General features: G+C 29.2%; 1 protein-coding gene across 4 annotated transcripts in view; it reads left to right on the top strand.

Annotated features, from left to right (window-relative positions):
* LOC139489765 (sodium-independent sulfate anion transporter-like) overlaps positions 1-19,123 on the top strand; it is a 63,392-nt gene that overhangs the window by 42,843 nt on the left and 1,426 nt on the right. For 3 of the 4 annotated variants that reach the window (XM_071276579.1, XM_071276578.1, XM_071276577.1), the window contains exons 4-20: positions 4,451-4,553; positions 6,374-6,578; positions 8,046-8,131; positions 9,021-9,100; positions 10,421-10,475; positions 10,807-10,900; positions 11,600-11,775; positions 12,269-12,341; positions 12,521-12,571; positions 13,336-13,396; positions 13,734-13,930; positions 14,522-14,580; positions 15,035-15,106; positions 16,484-16,592; positions 17,094-17,161; positions 17,972-18,037; positions 18,622-18,709. In XM_071276579.1, the coding sequence (XP_071132680.1) occupies positions 4,451-4,553; positions 6,374-6,578; positions 8,046-8,131; positions 9,021-9,100; positions 10,421-10,475; positions 10,807-10,900; positions 11,600-11,775; positions 12,269-12,341; positions 12,521-12,571; positions 13,336-13,396; positions 13,734-13,930; positions 14,522-14,580; positions 15,035-15,106; positions 16,484-16,592; positions 17,094-17,161; positions 17,972-18,037; positions 18,622-18,709 (1,643 nt within the window). Of the gene's footprint in view, positions 1-553; positions 578-4,450; positions 4,554-6,373; positions 6,579-8,045; positions 8,132-9,020; positions 9,101-10,420; positions 10,476-10,806; positions 10,901-11,599; positions 11,776-12,268; positions 12,342-12,520; positions 12,572-13,335; positions 13,397-13,733; positions 13,931-14,521; positions 14,581-15,034; positions 15,107-16,483; positions 16,593-17,093; positions 17,162-17,971; positions 18,038-18,621; positions 18,710-19,123 lie in introns of all 4 variants that reach the window. The other variant, XM_071276576.1, reaches the window with a different exon arrangement.

Genomic DNA, 19,123 nt, shown 5'->3' with positions numbered 1-19,123 from the left:
ACTGAGTTATAAGTTATAAACTGTTATAAAATAACAAAGTAACACTAAGAATTTATCAAAATGTAGATAATACTAGTGTATTGCCTACTTGTAAAAAAAAAGATGATAAGTGACTTTAAGATTAAAAGATAAGGGAATAAATATTAGGGCCTACAAGCTATAAAAATAGAAAACCTATTTTATATTTAAGAATTATGAGTCTCAATTGAAAATAAAGTACAACTCCGGAAGGGTATTGATTTCCGAGGTATTCATTAACCTTACTGTAGATTTATTTATTTTATTTTCAAGAATACCAATTTTCATGGTTTGAGGACAATTTGGATATTCTTAGAAATTTAATTTCCTGGTTTTGGCAAAGTCAGCCAACATTCCTTTACAAAATTTGTAATCCGTTGAACATTTCAAATTTGTCGTTCCCCAAAACAAACCAAATCCACGAAAATTGGTATCTCACATTTATTAATGAATCAACAGTATTTGTTCAAAACTTTACAACTGAACCAAGATGATTTATTGAAATATAAAATATCTTTCTCCTTGAAATCTTCAGTACAAAAGAAATGAGACCTAGGATGTAAGAAATTGTTTAAACCTATCACCATCCATCATGCAGCAACCTATCCACAAATATGATCCTATTTTACCTCTGATGCCTTGTACAGGTAGATAAATCTACTTTTTGGACATGGCCATTTGCAATGCAAAGTTTTTCTATATCAAACCTTCCAACTTTCCAGCTTTTATCAATGGCAAATTAAATTTCCCACCATGCATCTTGGTTGAAGCACTTTATCAGACCAATTGTTAATTTGTTTTCAACATGAATTTGTATGAAATGTTTGCCACTGAACATTTGGCAAACAATCTATCCATTTAACATTTACCACACAAATTTCACTTTTAACTACATGAAACTTTAAAAAAAAGGTTAATACAACTTTTAAAGTATAGATTGGTGCTTAACTAATAGGTTTCCATGAGTTTTAAGAATTTTTTTTTCCTTCTTTTATTATCTTAAACATATTTCAATTTCTGAACGATAAGAAATTTAGGTTGACAACAATTTCAGTAAGAAATCTTTTTAGGAGTTAAGTCCCTTGAAATTGCCATTCAAATGATTCAATGCTTAACGGTAAGTTTCCATTGAGAGTTGAAGGTATCAAGGGGGAACAAAATAGCAGAAGACCCTTTCTCATATTCAGTCTTGCTTATAGTAATAATAGAAAGATAAGGCTTCAGTTTTGTTCATTGTTGAAGGCCAGATAATGAACTAAACTCATACTGCATAACACGTTATAAAAGACAATGAAATGACTTACAAATGTAAAAAAGACAATCCAAACGAGAAAACTAACATTCTGATTTTATACAAAACAGTAAACTAAAAAAAAAGATATATACAGCAACAAGCTACAATCACTGACATACAGGCACATTACTTCTTGATGTCCTTTTTGATTTATTATGCTGTTGGATTGCTGTCAAATAAATGTTTACCCAGACATAAGTATTATGATTTAGAGAGGTCAGTACTCTAGGTTTGTTTTTGAAGACATTGCATTACCAGGAGGTCTTTAAATTTGACAAATAGGTCAATAAATTGTTCAAAAACAGTTTACCAAAGATTATTCAGATACCAAAACTGTCAAAATCTGTTTGAAGAACTAATATATTGATCCTTTAGCTGTAACAAAATTTAAGAAATGATAAAAACTGATATCATAAAGATTTTACCTTTGATAGTTGGATCATGAAAACAGATATATGAAAATAAATATAAAATAATAAAAATATTCAATCTAAAGGGGCTATTGATAATTTATATACTGTGGATTCATTTATTATTCATGGAGTACCTTGGTCAATTTTCATTGATTTTTGGCTAAAGGGGAAACCACAGATTTAATTGTTCAATGGAGGAAAAGTTTTCTATAGGCTTGTATACATCATAGCAAAAGCATGAAATTAAATATCAATGAAAATACAATTTCCATTTGAAATTAAATTGGTACCAACTTATATAAATGAATTCACAGTATATTAAAAAGCAGTGGAAAAAACAGCCATGTGAAAAGGCTTTAAAAGCATCCAGTTTCACACCAGTCTTTAAAAAAGCCAGGCTTTGTAATAGTTCTTTTACCTTTACTGATTAGAGAAAAATATAACATTTTGAATTTTTTATTATTGGCTATTTTCAAGGGCAGATCTACATCTTTAGATTTTTATTTCTTCAAAAATAACAAGACCTTCAAGAAATTTATAAATTTAAATAATCTGAGGTCACATGCATAGAAATTATATAAATAATCAGATAATATGGCCTTCAAAATAAACAAATTCAATATAATATCTCAAACTTGGTGATGATGCTATGCTTTATAAGATATTTTGAGACAATTTAAAAATTTCATATTTAGAAAAGATAACAGTAGTCTACTTAACATTTGTCACAATTCCTCTGACAAGATAAACATAAGATCTTAAAGCCAAAGACCTTTTACATACTTTAATTAGCCGATTTTCCTTACATAAAGTAATGAATTGTCATAACTATGGCCTTGTTGGATGGTCAGTCTCGGAATGTCTACTGTACAAGGGTCAAGAGACCATGTTTTAAGGAATTTGTGGCATGTGCTTGCTGTGTGGTCACTCCAGGAGGTCAATTGACTAATTAAACATTTAGGGTGGTCATTCTTTGTCGTCTATTGTTTAGGTATCTCTTGGAGCATTGTACAATGCGGCATTATGGGTAAAATACTTTAAGGAGATTATCTAAAGAAATTTTTCAAGAACAGTGTTTTCAATTGTTTTGACAAAACATAATCCTATGTTTTTTTCCTGGTTTTGGGGTGGGGCATTGAACCTGACAGACTCCCAATCCCATCACTTTATGGGATTAGCAGGTTATTCATTATTATGGCAAGTCCTAACCATTGATTTTAAAAATGTGCAATATTAAAAAAAAAGTTTTTAGTTGTACTCCAAAATGGATATTTCAACAGCAATTTGCATATCAATTTTAAAGCTTAGTTCTTTGAAAGGATCAAATCTTTTAATTTTTAATTTTTAGTTGGGTTGGCTTTAACTGTTAATTGAACAAGGATTTGTCTGGGAGCTAGGTCCCTTAAATGTGATCACCTCAGGGCAATAACCTTTAACAAAGGATTAGGCAGATTAAGGCAGCTTTATGATATTTTAGGAGCAACAAAAATATGACATTGTTACATGGGACACCTTTGTGAATTATTTTTTTTTCAATTTTCAAGATACTGATTATCTCTTTATTTTAATTCAATTCTAATCTTGGTTTTTCTGAGGGAACCTGCTGCAATGCAGCATTAAAAAAAAATCATGATGTCAAATATGAGAAAATCTTCCATTCTCTAATAGCTCCAACCAATGGATTAGGTTCAAATCTTGACCTTGTGTTTCTCTCTGTTGACGTCTTTAGAATCAGGAAGGTAGTATACATGTTATTATATTGCCTAGTTTTTGTTGTCATGAACACATTGATAAGTCACAACTTGTAGATAAAGAAGGATTCCAGACACCGTTTATAAAAAGAACTGCTTACTGATTGCACTTCTGATTGGAGTCAATGTTCTAAAATTATCTATTTATGATATTGTCCAGTCATTTAATAGACTGAAGATCGGTTCATTCACAATTCTCTGAATGCAAAAGTAAACTGTTTATGCCTTTTTAGTTAGGCTTCATGGATTCATATTGTGTATAGTTAGATTTTGTGTTATTATTGCACACAAAATTTAAGCACTTTTTATTTTCTGTATTTTTGTTGGGAAAAATATTCAATTTCATTCTGTTTTTGGGCAAGGTTTTTCTTGTCGTTTTTTTCTAGGCAAGAATATTCAGTTCTTATATCTAAGCATCCACTTTTTAGTGAACCATCTAGCATGTAATAAATTCTTAATTGACCTGTGATATTTTTATCGATCTCCATAGCAAAAAAAAAGAAAGAATAATAATAATTCTGCTTCACAATTACACCGTTGAAAAACATTTGTTTGCTGACACTAAGTTGCACTAAATCACAAATTATCATTTAGTTTCCCACTACCATAAGAACATATTTTCAAATGAAGATTGAGCTGACAGAAATAAAGATATAAATTACTCATTATTTCAAAACCTAGAGGATTTAAAGTTATTTCATGATTACCAACAAAAAAAGCATTATTTAGATTACTGTTTCTGACAATAAGAAAAGTTTGGTGTACACTTCACAATTATTTAGTTTTCATAGAATGATACAAGTACAATTTATCTTACAATTCATAATGAAATTATACATAGTCTTTGTTTTAAGATGAAATGGATGTGTTATTTCAACTTTTGTTCATAAAGGGTTAGTTTCATGAACATTTAAAATTTTGTATCCTGAATCCAAGACTTAATTCTGAATATGTGGTTTTGTTGCTTATTTCAGAGTGAATGATCTTACTTCAGATTTTATAGCAGGACTAACAGTTGCTATGACAGTAATACCACAGGGACTTGCTTACTCCACATTAGCAGGTCTTCCGCCACAGGTAAATATTTTTTTTAATTAATTACCTGTACAATGTATATGTCGTGTACAAGTTGCGATTTTGTACAGGTTATAACATGTACAAAAATATTGTACATGTTATAACTTGTATAATGCAAAAATACAAGTTATAACATGTACAAAAGTACCTCATACATGTTATAAACTGTACAAAATATTGCTTAAAAATGGTTTTAACTTGTACAAAATCGAAAAATAAGGATATTTTTCTATTATCGCAACATGCAGATGATATTGACCTCAATAACATTTTTATAACTTTTGTATTATTCCTTCATGTTAGTGTGTTTTGTCCTTTTTTGATACAGTTAATGTCCAGGGGTCAGTATTACGAATCATTCCTAAGACCTGTCATAAGATATATATCTTAGGTCATGTCTTATGATCCTCTTATGACTATCTATGGACATATCTTTATTTGATGAATTATAATTGTGAGTGTCCACTTTAAAGGCAACAGTAAAATACTTTCTTTCTAGTTGACACTAAAAGACATAAGAGGATAGCCAGGATAGATGTGTCTACAAATAAAATTGGGAATTGAAATGGGGTATGTGTCTAAAAGACAACAACCCTCCCATGGAGCAGACAACATCCAAAGGCCACAAGTACATGTTTTCAAAGTAGAGGATATATTTAAAACATCAAAACAACATTCGCCTCATGCAATAGTCTTATAGTTTATAAACAAAAATTGAGTTATAAATTTACATAAGTCATGCTGAAGGCCAAAAATGTTGAAGAGTAGATCAAAAGATATTGATAATGAAGCGTGGTCCAATGAAAACTATTTCAGCTCTATCTTGCTTTTACAGAGTAAGCATATAAGATATTGTTTTAATCTTTGCATGCTATAAAAAAAAAGAGGGACGAGTATTTCCAAAAATTATTAGGAATCGTTCTGAAATATTTTTGAAGAGTTTAGTTACTAGTATCTAATGTAATTGTCATTGAGGAATGCAAGCTTTTTAGTTTCACACTTATCTAAGCCATGATGGACTGCATAAAACATACAATTACATGAAAATACATTTTGCCAACATAAGTCCTGAAACATATATTTCTGAAACTTTGGGAGCATTGTCCTCTACAGAAAAAGACACGTTCTGGCCTATTTATTGTTGTTCTTTATGTTTTGGTGAATTTAAATATATATTTTACTTCATTAAGATTTATTTTAAATTTTGTACAAGTTAAAACCATTTTTAAGCAATATTTTGTACAGGTTATAACATGTATGAGGTACTTTTGTACATGTTATAACTTGTATTTTTGCATTATACAAGTTATAACATGTACAATATTTTTGTACATGTTATAACCTGTACAAAATCACAACTTGTACACGACATATACATAACTTTTAAGCTACTTCTATTTGACAACCCACTCATATTTTAACTAGGTTTCCAGGCAGGCATCTGCTAATAGTTTTTGTGCAATAACATTAACTGATGAACCATTCAACAGGTAATATGTTTATGTTATAGATGATGATCCAGCTAGGTCTAATTTTGTATTGACGATGTTCTCTTTCGCTGATCAAGAGTAATGGTCCTTTATAGATTGGAAAATGGCACTTACTGTAATTTTTGTGCAATACCTCATAATATGATTAAGAACTGAGCCAACTACCAGTATGAGTATGTAGCTACTATATAATCCGTCTTTGTGTATGATGGCATTTGTTGTGTTAATTGTGAACTGCCATTAGTTATTTAGGATTTCATAACATAATTTGTCACATGATCTATTAAAAAAAAAAACAGGAAGTAAATTTGTATATTTATTCTTTTTCAGTATGGTTTATACTCTGCTTTTATGGGTTGTTTTATATACACATTTCTGGGAACGTCAAAAGATATTACCCTTGGTCCTACAGCTATAATGTCACTGATGACAGCAACTTTTGCGATGTCACCAATCAAAGGCGATGCTACTTACGCTATTGTGTTATGTCTCATGACCGGAGTTGTGCAACTAGCTATGGGATTGCTTAATTTAGGTAGGTGAACAATTTATGAATTTTCCTTAAAAAAAAAAAAAGTGCAATTCAGAAGAATTCAATTTGAAGAATTTCATAAAAGAATTTTAATGCGCATTATACAGAAATGCATTATAGACACTGATGAATATGGTTAATTTATAAAAAGGCTGTGATATTTTTGGTAAGGGATTTTGTTTTGTAAAACCTCCATGTTGAAACATCTTAAAAGATTTTTCTGGTGTCACACATTGAACAATTGATTTTCCCATTGGCTGAAAAATTTGTATTCAAAATGATACAGGCAATAACAATTTTTGGGAAGAAATTATTTTTATGCCCCACCTACGATAGTAGAGGGGCATTATGTTTTCTGGTCTGTGCGTCCGTTCGTCCGTCTGTTCGTTCGTTCGTTCGTTCGTCTGTTCGTTCGTCCGTCTGTCCCGCTTCAGGTTAAAGTTTTTGGTCAAGGTAGTTTTTGATGAAGTTGAAGTCCAATCAACTTGAAACTTAGTACACATGTTCCTTATGATATGATCTTTCTAATTTAAATGCCAAATTAGAGTTTTGACCCCAATTTTACGGTTCACTGATAGAAAATGATAGTGCAATTTTCAGGTTAAAGTTTTTGGCTTCAGGTTAAAGTTTTTGGTCAAGGTAGTTTTTGATGAAGTTGAAGTCCAATCAACTTGAAACTTAGTATACATGTGCCCTATGATATGATCTTTCTAATTTAAATGCCAAATTAGAGTTTTGACCCCAATTTTACGGTTCACTGAACATAGAAAATGATAGTGCAAATTTCAGGTTAAAGTTTTTGGCTTCAGGTTAAAGTTTTTGGTCAAGGTAGTTTTTGATGAAGTTGAAGTCCAATCAACTTGAAACTTAGTATACATGTGCCCTATGATATGATCTTTCTAATTTAAATGCCAAATTAGAGTTTTGACCCCAATTTTACGGTTCACTGAACATAGAAAATGATAGTGCAAATTTCAGGTTAAAGTTTTTGGCTTCAGGTTAAAGTTTTTGGTCAAGGTAGTTTTTGATGAAGTTGAAGTCCAATCAACTTGAAACTTAGTATACATGTGCCCTATGATATGATCTTTCTAATTTAAATGCCAAATTAGAGTTTTGACCCCAATTTTACGGTTCACTGAACATAGAAAATGATAGTGCAAATTTCAGGTTAAAGTTTTTGGTCAAGGTAGTTTTTGATAAAGTAGAAGTCCAATCAACTTGAAACTTAGTATACATGTTCCCTTTGATAAGATCATTCTAATTTTAATGCCAAATTAGAGAATTTATTCCAATTTCACAGTCCTTTAAACATAGAAAATGATAGTGTGAGTGGGGCATCCGTGTACTGTGGACACATTCTTGTTTATCTTTATAGTTGTTACCTAAAATTTCTTTGAAGATGAAAAAGAATTATTTTTGGAATGAATTATAGAACTTGTTTTACAATGATTTTTTTTGTACAATTTTTAGGTATTTTAGTAAATTTTATATCACATCCTGTGATAAATGCCTTTACTTCTGCTGCGGCCATTAGAATAGCCTTTGGACAAGTTAAGGTAGGTCGTCCAGAAAACTTTTCACATTTTTATATAGAAATAGGAAGACATGGTATGATTGCCAATAAAACAACTCTCAAATAGATAAAATGACATAGAAATAAACAACTATAGGTCGCTGTTATTTGTTAGATTTACAGATATCAACATTGTAAATATAAAATTACTATCAACATATATATAAGGGAAAAGCATGAAAAAAGAAGGAACAATAGTATATATAAAAAAGAAGATGTGGTATGATTGCCAATGAGACAACTATCCACAAATGATCAAAATGACACAGACATTAACAACTATAGGTCACTGTACGGCCTTCAACAATAAGCAAAGCCCATACCGCATAATCAGCTATAAAAGGCACTGATAAGACAAAGTAAAACAATCCAAACGAGAAAACTAACAGCCTTATTTATGTAAAAAATTAACGAAAAACAAGTATGTAACATATAAACAAACGACAACCACTGAATTACAGGCTCTTGAAATAACAGTTATTCAGAAACATGCATCAAGTAACAATCATTTGGAAGATTGTTTATGACAAGCTTATTGGTAAAGAAAATGATAAATTGATTATTTCTGACTTGGTGCTGGTTAAATCTAAATACCTTTTTAATAGAAAAGGGATTTAGATTTACAGTCAGTTCTTCATTCATTTGTTATAACATAAGAATTTGATTCAGAAGATTTATTGAAAAACCAAATTTATCAGTTCATTTGAAAATTAAAAGCATGATATTTTATCAATTTGTTATTTGGTTATCAACCAATTATGTTTTATAGATAAATTTAAAAGAAAAAGTATGTTTTCAGAAACTTAAAGTTTAAGAATGATTTTTGTGTGACTGAATTCACAATTATATATCAGTTTTTACTTTAATTTCAGGGAATATTAGGTCTGAAAAATATACCAAGAGATTTTCTGGATATGGTGTATGAAACTTTTAAACATATACCAAAAACCAAGTAAGTGTATGGCATCCATAAAATATGTACAGTGAAACCTCTTTAAACCAAACCTCTTCAGGACTTTAAATTTGGCTCAGTTTTATCAGGTTCACAATGCATACAGTTTGATATGACAGTGCTTAAGGTGGTACCCAACACTTTCACTAAAATTAATTTGGCTCGTTTAATTTTCATAAAATTTTGTCAAAGTATGTACTTTGAGCCTTTAACAAAAATATAAAAATTTCAAAAATTTTGAACCAACCGTTTTGTCAGAAAAAATACACTGGTTATATAGCAGTTTGACAAACACCAATTTTGATCATTGAGAAGCTTAATATTCCTTATACAACACAACGTAATTAAAACGTTTAGATGACTTTACAGAGTTATCTCCCTGTTGTGTTAGGTACCACCTTAAGAACATGTATGGTTTATACAGGTTTCGGTCTTGATGCAGGATTTGGTTTTAGCCAGGTTTCACTGTATACTTATGTTTAGTTGAAAATCTATTTTTTTTATGTAACTTAAGCTTCCTCATGAAATCCACAAACATTTATATCCAATGAATAATTATGAATCAACAAAATTGCATATTCTCACAGCAATTATGGTTTTTACAGTTTCTATCTTTAATAAAAATTCAAAAATTTAAAAAAAAAAAAAAAAAAGGGACAGAATAAATATTTGCCCAAAATTGATGTTTTAAAATTGTATCAATTCCTACAATGTAAAGAACTTACGGGGAAGAAAACAGTATATCAATAGATAATATAAAAAAAAGTAGATATGGTATGATTGCCAATGAGACAACTCCAAGCAAGAGACTTAAGACGCAGAAATTAAGAACTATAGATCACTGAATGGCCTTCGGTCAACATAAAAAAGCCCCCAAAATGACAAATGTAAAACAATTCAAAACGAGAAAACTAACAGCCTGATTTATGTAAAAAATGAAGAATGAAAAACAAACATGTTACACAGCAACAAATGACAACCATTGAAATTACAGGCTACAGACTTGTGAAAGGCACTTCACATATGAAAGCATTAGCATACATTTTTGATACTCATAACTTTATACATGAATATTGTTACTTTTACTGTGCCTAGTCTAAAGACTTCAACCCTTTCACAATACCAATTTCTAAATGTTTTACCTGAATTGCTGTTTGTTTTTTATCAGTTTGTAGAAACAATCAATTGCAAGTTGGTAAAATATTTAAGCAATTGGTATTGTCAAAGGAAAAGCCTTAATAAATAAGTATATAGTAAAAGCAACCTTCAAAAAGTTGTGTAAGCATTCAAATAGCATTATTAGTATTATTTATTTTTCAGTGTATGGGATTTAACAATGGGATTATCAAGCTTAGTTTTATTAATCTTAATGAAGGTAAGAATAAGAAAGAAAACTTTTCAAAATCATTATCACAAAAAAAATAATCGTAATTTAATTCAGTTATTTAAAGTGCAACATATTGGTTTTTAAAAATAATCAATAAATAGAGTTTTTAATCTAACAAAAAATTGAAATCAGAATTTATGAAATCAAAAAGAAAAAAAATATTCTTTTCCAATTTGAAATTTATTCCTTATAAATTTTAAACTGTAATTTCATCAAAAAGTATACGAAAATATTCTTACTATGATATTATTTCTGATTTTTTTTTTGTAAATTGCATCATAATAATTTTGTTTAAATGAATTAATAATGTTATTTTTAGAAATTGAGAGTGATACAATGGAAAGACGATCCTGGTACTACACCCTCACGCTGCGTAAAAGTTGCTAGATATATTCTCTGGTTGGTTGGAACAAGTAAGTTTGAATTTATATATTGAATACTATTTGCAATTTTTTTTTTTAGATATAGTGACAATAGGTCTTAGTGTAAAGAGTTAAATTTTTTAAAATAATATAACAAACGCACTTTCAGAAAACAATGTAAAAAAAACACTAATTTCATTGCCATGACAACAAATAGTTATCAAAGATACCAGGATTATAATTTTGTACGCCAGACGCGCGTTTCGTCTACATAATACTCATCAGTGATGCTCATGTCAAAATATTTATAAAGCCAAACAAGTACGAAGTTGAAGAGCATTGAGGATCCAAAATTCCAAAAAGTTGTGCCAAATACGGCTAAGATCCAAAATTCCAAAAAGTTGTGCCAAATACGGCTAAGGTAATCTATATGAGAATTGAGTTTTATGAAATTTGCAAATGTTCCATTATTATAACTTTTTATTAAGGATTTAGAAACTGCATTTTGCTATAAAAAAATAATTGGGAATTGTAAAAGTATGCCTGAAAATATTTAAATCTTTCAAAATTTTATGAAATAAAAACTAAAGCACATTTATTAGACAAAGATAGCATAAAATATAAAAATTATCTCCCTTTCCTGTCCTAAAATTTTGAATTATTCTTATTAAAGGCTGCTTTGATTTCTTTGAAGTTTAAATGATTATTTATATTAAAGAATCTCATTTTACAACTCTCTTTTATTTGCAGGTGCTAATGCAATAGTTGTTATATCTGCCTCTGGAATAGTAGCCATTTTGCTCAGTTACGATGTAGACAAGCTCACAATTACCGGCCATATTAAAAGTGGATTACCGCCAGTAAAAGTCCCAGCATTTTCTGTCTCCGATGGTAACACAACCATCAGTACTAGTGAAATTTTTACGGTAAAATAAAATTAATTTATTTATGCAACACATATAATTTTTTAAAACACAGTAATCCATTTATTTAATAAAATTATTTATTTCGAGAAAAAAATATGTCTCAGTATTTTTTTTTATAATGTTTCAATTGTGCATGTTAAAAAAATGTTTCATGTCAGATCCATTTTGTCATCTGTTAACCAACTATTTATTGAAAAGGTAGCTGTTAGAATTATTTTATTGCTTGAAAGTAATCAGTTTTATTCTGGTTAACATCAAACCTCAAATTTATGAAACTTCTGCTTGGTTTCAATAGCTGATTTTGAAAAAAACTTGTAAAATTATAAATAGACTAGACCAGTTGCAAGAATAATCAATAAACAGATGAACAGTTTCTGGTGTTTTTTTTTAAAATTAATAACAAGGTTGAATTTTTTTTCGTAACATAAATATGTGAAAAAAACAAAACTTTAAGTATTTATTTATCTATAATTTGTTTATTCTTTATTTCTAGGGTATAGGAGCAGGATTTATTATTGTCCCTTTACTTGGTCTTGTAGAACTTATAGCCATTGCCAAAGCATTTTGTAAGTATACCGTACATAAGCTTTAATTTCATATTGGACTCTTTTTGTGGTTATTATTTATTTTTTTCCAATCCCTACAAACATTGTTCATTAAAATTTGTAATTTAACAGCAAACATTTTATATGCCCAGTGTAATTAAAGTTTCTGTATTATAAATTTTATATATTTCTATTTTCAGCAAGAAGAAATAATTATAAAATTTATCCTAGTCAAGAACTCATTGCTATTGGTAAGTTGAACTACTTTAATGACATCCTTTCAAAAAGTTAGTTTTTTATGCCACATTAATGGGCATCATGTTTTCTGGTCTGTGTGCCCGTCCGTCTGTTCCTCTGTTCGTCCGTTCGTACGTTCATACGTCTGTCCCGTTTCAGTTAAAGTTTTGGTTAAAGTTTTTGGTCAAGGTAGTTTTTGATGACATTGAAGTCTGATCGACTTGAAACTTAGTAAACATGTTCCCTATGTTATGATCTTTTTAATTTTAATGCCAAATTAGAGTTTTTATCCCATTTTCACGGTCCACTGAACATAGAAAATGATAGTGCAGATGGGGCATCCCTGTACTTGGAACACATTCTTGTTTTGTTAATAATTTGTTAAAAAAACTTGGAAAGAAAATAAAAATATATCGTATTAGATAGTGAAAAAATAGTTCTGTCTCTGAATTGTGACAGGAACAACCTTTTCTCATTGGTTAAAACAGTAATTTATTTAATTTATAAATCTGTATCTCTTGAGCATAAAAATGTTGTATCCTGTTAGAGAATTTGGCAGAATGAATATATATTATATTTTCACACAATTATCAGAAGTATACTTTATACATTTAAAAAAAAATTTAAAAAATTGTACTGTAAATTTTCAGAAATAGATATTTTACATTGCTGTATTTATTTTAAAGTATTCTATTGTTTTTTTATTATTTATAGTACAAATTAACCACAATGTTCACATCAAAGAAATGTTAAATATATATTCTTATTTTAATTTTAGGTATAGCCAATATAGTTAGCTCATTTTTTTCATCATACCCAGTCACAGGGAGTTTCTCCAGGTGAGTTTTCTGTAAAAATATTCAGGTTTTATAAATAAAATCGTTATTTCAAAGTTTTCCCTTGAACTTTGCAAATGGATATAGGTAGAATGAAGATTTTTTTAAATGTAAGTTACTTGTTTCAAACTGTTTTTATAATTTGATTTTCACATTTAAGACTTTTGGAAATGCTTTTATAAAATATAAAATATAGAATATATGTAAGAAAATTGGTTAACAGCTGAGTAAAAATAGAGGGTTTTTTGTGTGTGTTTTTTTTTTAATAATTAAAGGTATGCAGACTTTTGTCTTTTTATTTTTATATTTTCTTAATTAGATTTTCCTTTCTTTTTTGTAGAACTGCTGTAAATTCTCAGAGTGGTGTTAGAACTCCAGCTTCTGGGATAGTCACTGGTGCAATAATACTATTGGCATTACAAGTGTTAACACCATTGTTTAAATACATTCCTAAATCTGCCTTGGCAGCTGTTATCATCTCAGCCGTAATACAGATGGTGGATTATGAAATTCCACGAACATTATGGCGGGTAAAAAGTAAGTTTCATACTGTTTTGAAAAAATTAAGAAGATATGGTATGTTTGCCAATGAAACAACTCTCCTCCAAAGACTAATTAATAAAGAAGTTAACAACTATAAGTCACTGTATGACCTTCACCGTATGACCTTCAATCTATGGGTTCATTCATTCCTCTTGTGTTGTTGCTCTGTATAGGTCTTTCAGCCCTTTTATTTTTTCAACTCTATAACGAAGGAATTATAAAATGAAATTTAGAAAATCTTGGGAACTAGATACCAACTTCTAGTTAATTAGATATTCTATTTGGGACAATATTCACTCATATTAATGCAATAATCTTTTGATTGTGTGGTAAATATTAATACACAAAAAAAAAATCAGCTTGTCTGTGTTGTTCTAGAGAACAAACATGTGTTTATATACATTTATCTATTTAAAAGATTTTTGATTTTTTCCCATATCTTTAATCATTTGGGAGTTAAGAAGGATTTTGTAATTCAGTTTAGTTTTTCAACCTATATTGTTTTTAATTTCTGTATTCATAGAATCTGTTAGAAATCAATATTTTGAAAAATATGTAAATTGTTTTATTTTTGCTGTTTTTCAGAACTTGACCTCATACCTTTAGTAATAACATTTATTTCCTCGCTGGCAGTTGGAATAGAAGTAAGTTAAAATAACAGCATTTTTTTTATATTTTTATATTAAACAATTGCATTGATGCATTATGGGAGTATAGTTGTTTAAAAAAAATCTCAATTTTCCATACATCATTTATTTAAATTTTAGCTACACCATAATGTATTCATTGAGTGTATTTTTTAATTGGTCAATTATAAAAAAAAACAGGCAAATTAGTGTTTATAGAATAGAGAATGGAAACAGAAAGGTGTCAAAGAGACAGCAACCTTACCAAAGAGCAAAAAACTGCCTAAGGGCATCAGTGGGTCTTCAATGCAGCTAGAAAACCCCACACCCTTGGCGGCCTTCAGTCAAACAGTAATATATACTAGTTCTGCAAAAAGGAAGCCACACATAACCCTGAAACATACAAATTAGCCAAATACCAATTAAAAAATAAAATCAACTGTGTTTTAAAAATAAAATCTTTTTTTTGCAGTATGGCATTATAATTGGTGTTGGTATTTCTTTGATTATGTTGTTGTATCCCATGGCTAGACCAAAAATTAAGGTAAGATTCAAGTGTCAACCAATCAAAAGCTGTGTGTCATAGAGTAAATTGGCATTTTATATAGAAGTAAGAAGTGGTCTGATTGGCAATGAGACAACAACCCACCACAGACAAGAGTATATGCCTGTAGATTTTAGCAACTTAAACTATGGCCCTCAACAATGAGCAAACCCAATTAGTGTATTATAAGCTATAAAAGGCCCTGTCATGACAAAATGTAAAATTATAGTCTGCATATAGTTTAAACATGTCAAATGTTTCAAAATTAGTTATATATTCAAATTTATTCCTTCTAAATCAACTATTTTGTTTCTTTAAAAATTTTCATAAATTTTATTTAATCCATTTTAAATTTTAATCTTTCTAAAAATCAATAATAAGATTTTGAAAACCTTTTAGTACAGTCATATTTCTAGCTATCTTGAAAATAATGAGCAATAATAACTTTAAAACAAATAAATCTGATTCCAGATTTTAGATTTATGCTTTCCGAAAGTTTGCCGACAGGTAGATTTAGTCATTATATGCCTACTTTTTTGATGTGGAGATTTATACTTTTAAAATGGGTTATTCAATTCTTTTCTTGCACACACAAGACGGAGAGGGATTCAGAAATTGGTTTCTTCTTTTAAACAAGAGGGTAAATTTTGTAACAACATTGTTTTGTTCCATTTTTGCATGTTTTAATAAAATAAGGTTGTTTAATTGGTAAAATTGCATGTGGTTTCCAGTTTGCATTATAAGATTATTGCATGAAATTGTTACTGAAATTGGAATTATATTGAAAGTCCAATTTTAAAAATATTCGGTTTGGGACATTATTTACTAAAAGTACAATAATCTTTAAATTGTGTGGCCAATCTTTACGCAAGAAATGTTTTAACTTTTCTGTGATGTTCTGTATTTTTATCAGTCAAATAAAACTGAATATGCAATCTTTAACTTTGATATGCAATTTATCCACAATAACAACTCAGTTAGTACATGTCAATCAAAAACAATAAATATTATCTTTATAATTAAAATTATTTTATATATGGCTATTGAAATACAATGTATTACAATGTTTAGAAAAAAAGATTTGTTTTTGTTTTGATTTTTTATCAATTTGCTTTATAGATCGTTTTTGACTATTTTTTAACAGAATTTGTACTAGCTTGTGTTTGTTTTTTTATATAAATAATGTTAATTACCAAATTCATTTAACATTTAGCCCCTCTTAACAGGGTATTTTATTTATTTCTGCATCCATCTTAACCTTTGCAGCATTTTGCAAGAATGAAAAGAAATAGCATTAATGATTTATTCCTATACTTTTAGCAATTATTTTTAAGATCGACAGACAAAATTTTATACATGTATATTTTTTCATTTCAGACAGTACCAACTGATGCTAACAACATATTAGTATTAAAAATAAATCATGGTTTGAATTTCCCAGCTGTTGACTTTATTCTAGAAGAAATGGAACGTCTGTCAGAAAAAGGTGAGAATTGTACATGTAAGCTGTAGTTTTGTCTATGTTGATGAGACAGTCACTCCTCAGCCATTCAGTAACAGATGAGAGGATATTTGATAAATACAATTGTTAATTTTAAGTTTGAAGTTCTATGTTGTAACCTTAAAAAAAGTTTGACAAGGTATGAATAATAAAAAATACCTATAATTTCGTGACATTTTAAGCCTTAGTTTCTTCAGTACTACATGTGGATTTTCTATTTATTACATGTAGGTATTCTCAAAATCTGTCTTTTACTCTTACATTCACATTCTGAAAATGAGGAGATGAGGTATGATTGCCAATGAAACAACTAACAAACAAAGAAGATGGATGTAAACAACTTAAGGGTAAACAATTTTTTTATAATTTGACAAATAATTGATCCTATTCCATAAATACCAAGCAAAGTACGACTCATACTTAGACTCATTTGCTGTCCAAATACCACCATAATCTATCTTCAAAATTATTTTTTTTCAATTTCAGATGGCAGATATCAATCAGTTGTTTTAGATTGCAGTCATATATCAGAAATAGACTTTAGTTCTATACAAGTAAGTATTTAGAAATACTTTTTAAAAGCACAATTTATGGGCATTATGTTTTCTGGTCTGTGCATCCATACGTGCGTTCGTTCGTTCATTTGTTCGTTTTCTTCGTTCGTTCGTTCCTTTGTTCTTTCATTCGTTCTTTCGTTCGTCCGTCTATCCCTCTTCAGATTAAAGTTTTTGGTCGAGGTAGTTTTTGGTGAAGTTGAAGTCCAATATACTTGAAACTTAGTACACATATTTCCTATGATATGATCTTTCTAATTTAAATGCCAAATTAGTGTTTTTACCGCAATTTCACGGTCCACTAAACATAGAAAATGAAAGTGCTAGTGAGGCATCCATGTATTATGGACACATTCTTGTTTTTATTGTATTTTTGTACTTTATGATTTATACATAAAAATAAGAAGATGTAGTATGATTGACAATGAGACAACTCTCATCCAGAGATTTAATGACATGAAAATTAACAACTATAGGTCATCATAAGGCCTTCAAATGAGTAGAAACCATACTGCACAGTAAGCCTTAAAAGGCCTTGTAAGGACAAATGGAAAACAATTCAAAAGAGAATATAGTATCAAATTTTGATGCAACAAAGCTCAACTTATTAAAATCACTGTAATTTTCTTGTTACAGTTAATTGATTGATGTTTAACGCCACTTTCAGTACTAATGTTCTATTTCATGGTGGTCAGATTTTATTGGCGGAGGAATCCTGAGTTCCCAGAGAGAATCATTGACCGATACGACAGTTAACATTAATGAAATGACTTATTTTGTTTCTAATGGAGTATTATTTTTATTTTGCAGTGTATGAAAGAAATGATTGTTGAATTTGCTAGGAGAGATTCAAAGATTGTATTTGCCTGTATAACAGTAAGTTGTTTGCCAATAATGTTGCTTGCAATAAAATTAAAGTTACATATAGTTTGTTCTTATTCTATTTGCATGATGTATCAATAATTTTAATGATATTTCATTTAGTCTACTGTAAACCAACTTATATTCGCGAGCGATTTATTTTCGCAATTTTCGCGAGTAGAAAAATAACGCGAATATAAATCATCGCGAACATGTAAAGTTTAGATCTTTCTTTCAAGTAAAAAAGAAAATCGCGAAATAAAATAGCCGCGAAGTGGTCAAGAAAGGGTAGAACGCGAAATAAAGTATCCGCGAAAATAAGTTGGTTTACAGTAACTAAAAATATTAAACAAAATTAAAACCAAAAACAAAACTACAAAAAATTGCTGTATTAGAAAATGGAGTTGATTAATTTCTGCCATAAAAAAGTTTATACTTTAGCTTAGGTTGACTTGAGAAAGGAGAAACTATTCAAATTTATGATATTTTAGCTTTTTATTAGAATTACCTTTTTTAATATTAAAGTTTGGTGATATAATTGCTATATTTCTATTACAATAATAATTCAGACACTGACAGTTTGTTTTTTTACTTCACAGGAAAAAGTATTTCGATACATTGAATATGCAGAAATTAATGACCTTGTGGTCAGTGCTACAATAAAAGATGGCTGTAGGATATTACAAGGTGAGAATTATTATATTTTAAAGCTTCACGTAAAGCTGGTTATCTATTATTTATTGAAGCCGATTTTTGTGGATATTTGATAGGAACAATCAGCAAATAGAAGACAAATACACCTTGAGTGTTTACTGTCCTGAATACCTGGTTACTTATCAATGAACATACTGTTTTTGAAGAAAATTTAAAATCATGAGTCTTAATGATATAGAAATATGGAAAAGCAGCAGTCCACAAAATCTTACAGTTAGACAAAGAGTTGCCTCCCATTACACATGATATGCAATGCATATACATTGTATAAAGTTTTACTGGAAATGATTTTGCCATTACAAAAAAAAAATATGCAGCTTTCAAAAAAGCTGAACATTACATTACATTAGTCATATAACATTTTAACATGTTTCATTTCTATGCTTT

Source organism: Mytilus edulis, chromosome 9 (genome assembly GCF_963676685.1).
Source record: "Mytilus edulis chromosome 9, xbMytEdul2.2, whole genome shotgun sequence".
In the NCBI taxonomy this organism is placed as follows: Eukaryota; Metazoa; Mollusca; class Bivalvia; order Mytilida; family Mytilidae; genus Mytilus; species Mytilus edulis.
The sequence above is the reverse complement of the archived record's forward strand: the minus strand, read 5'-3'. Positions and strand labels throughout refer to the sequence as shown.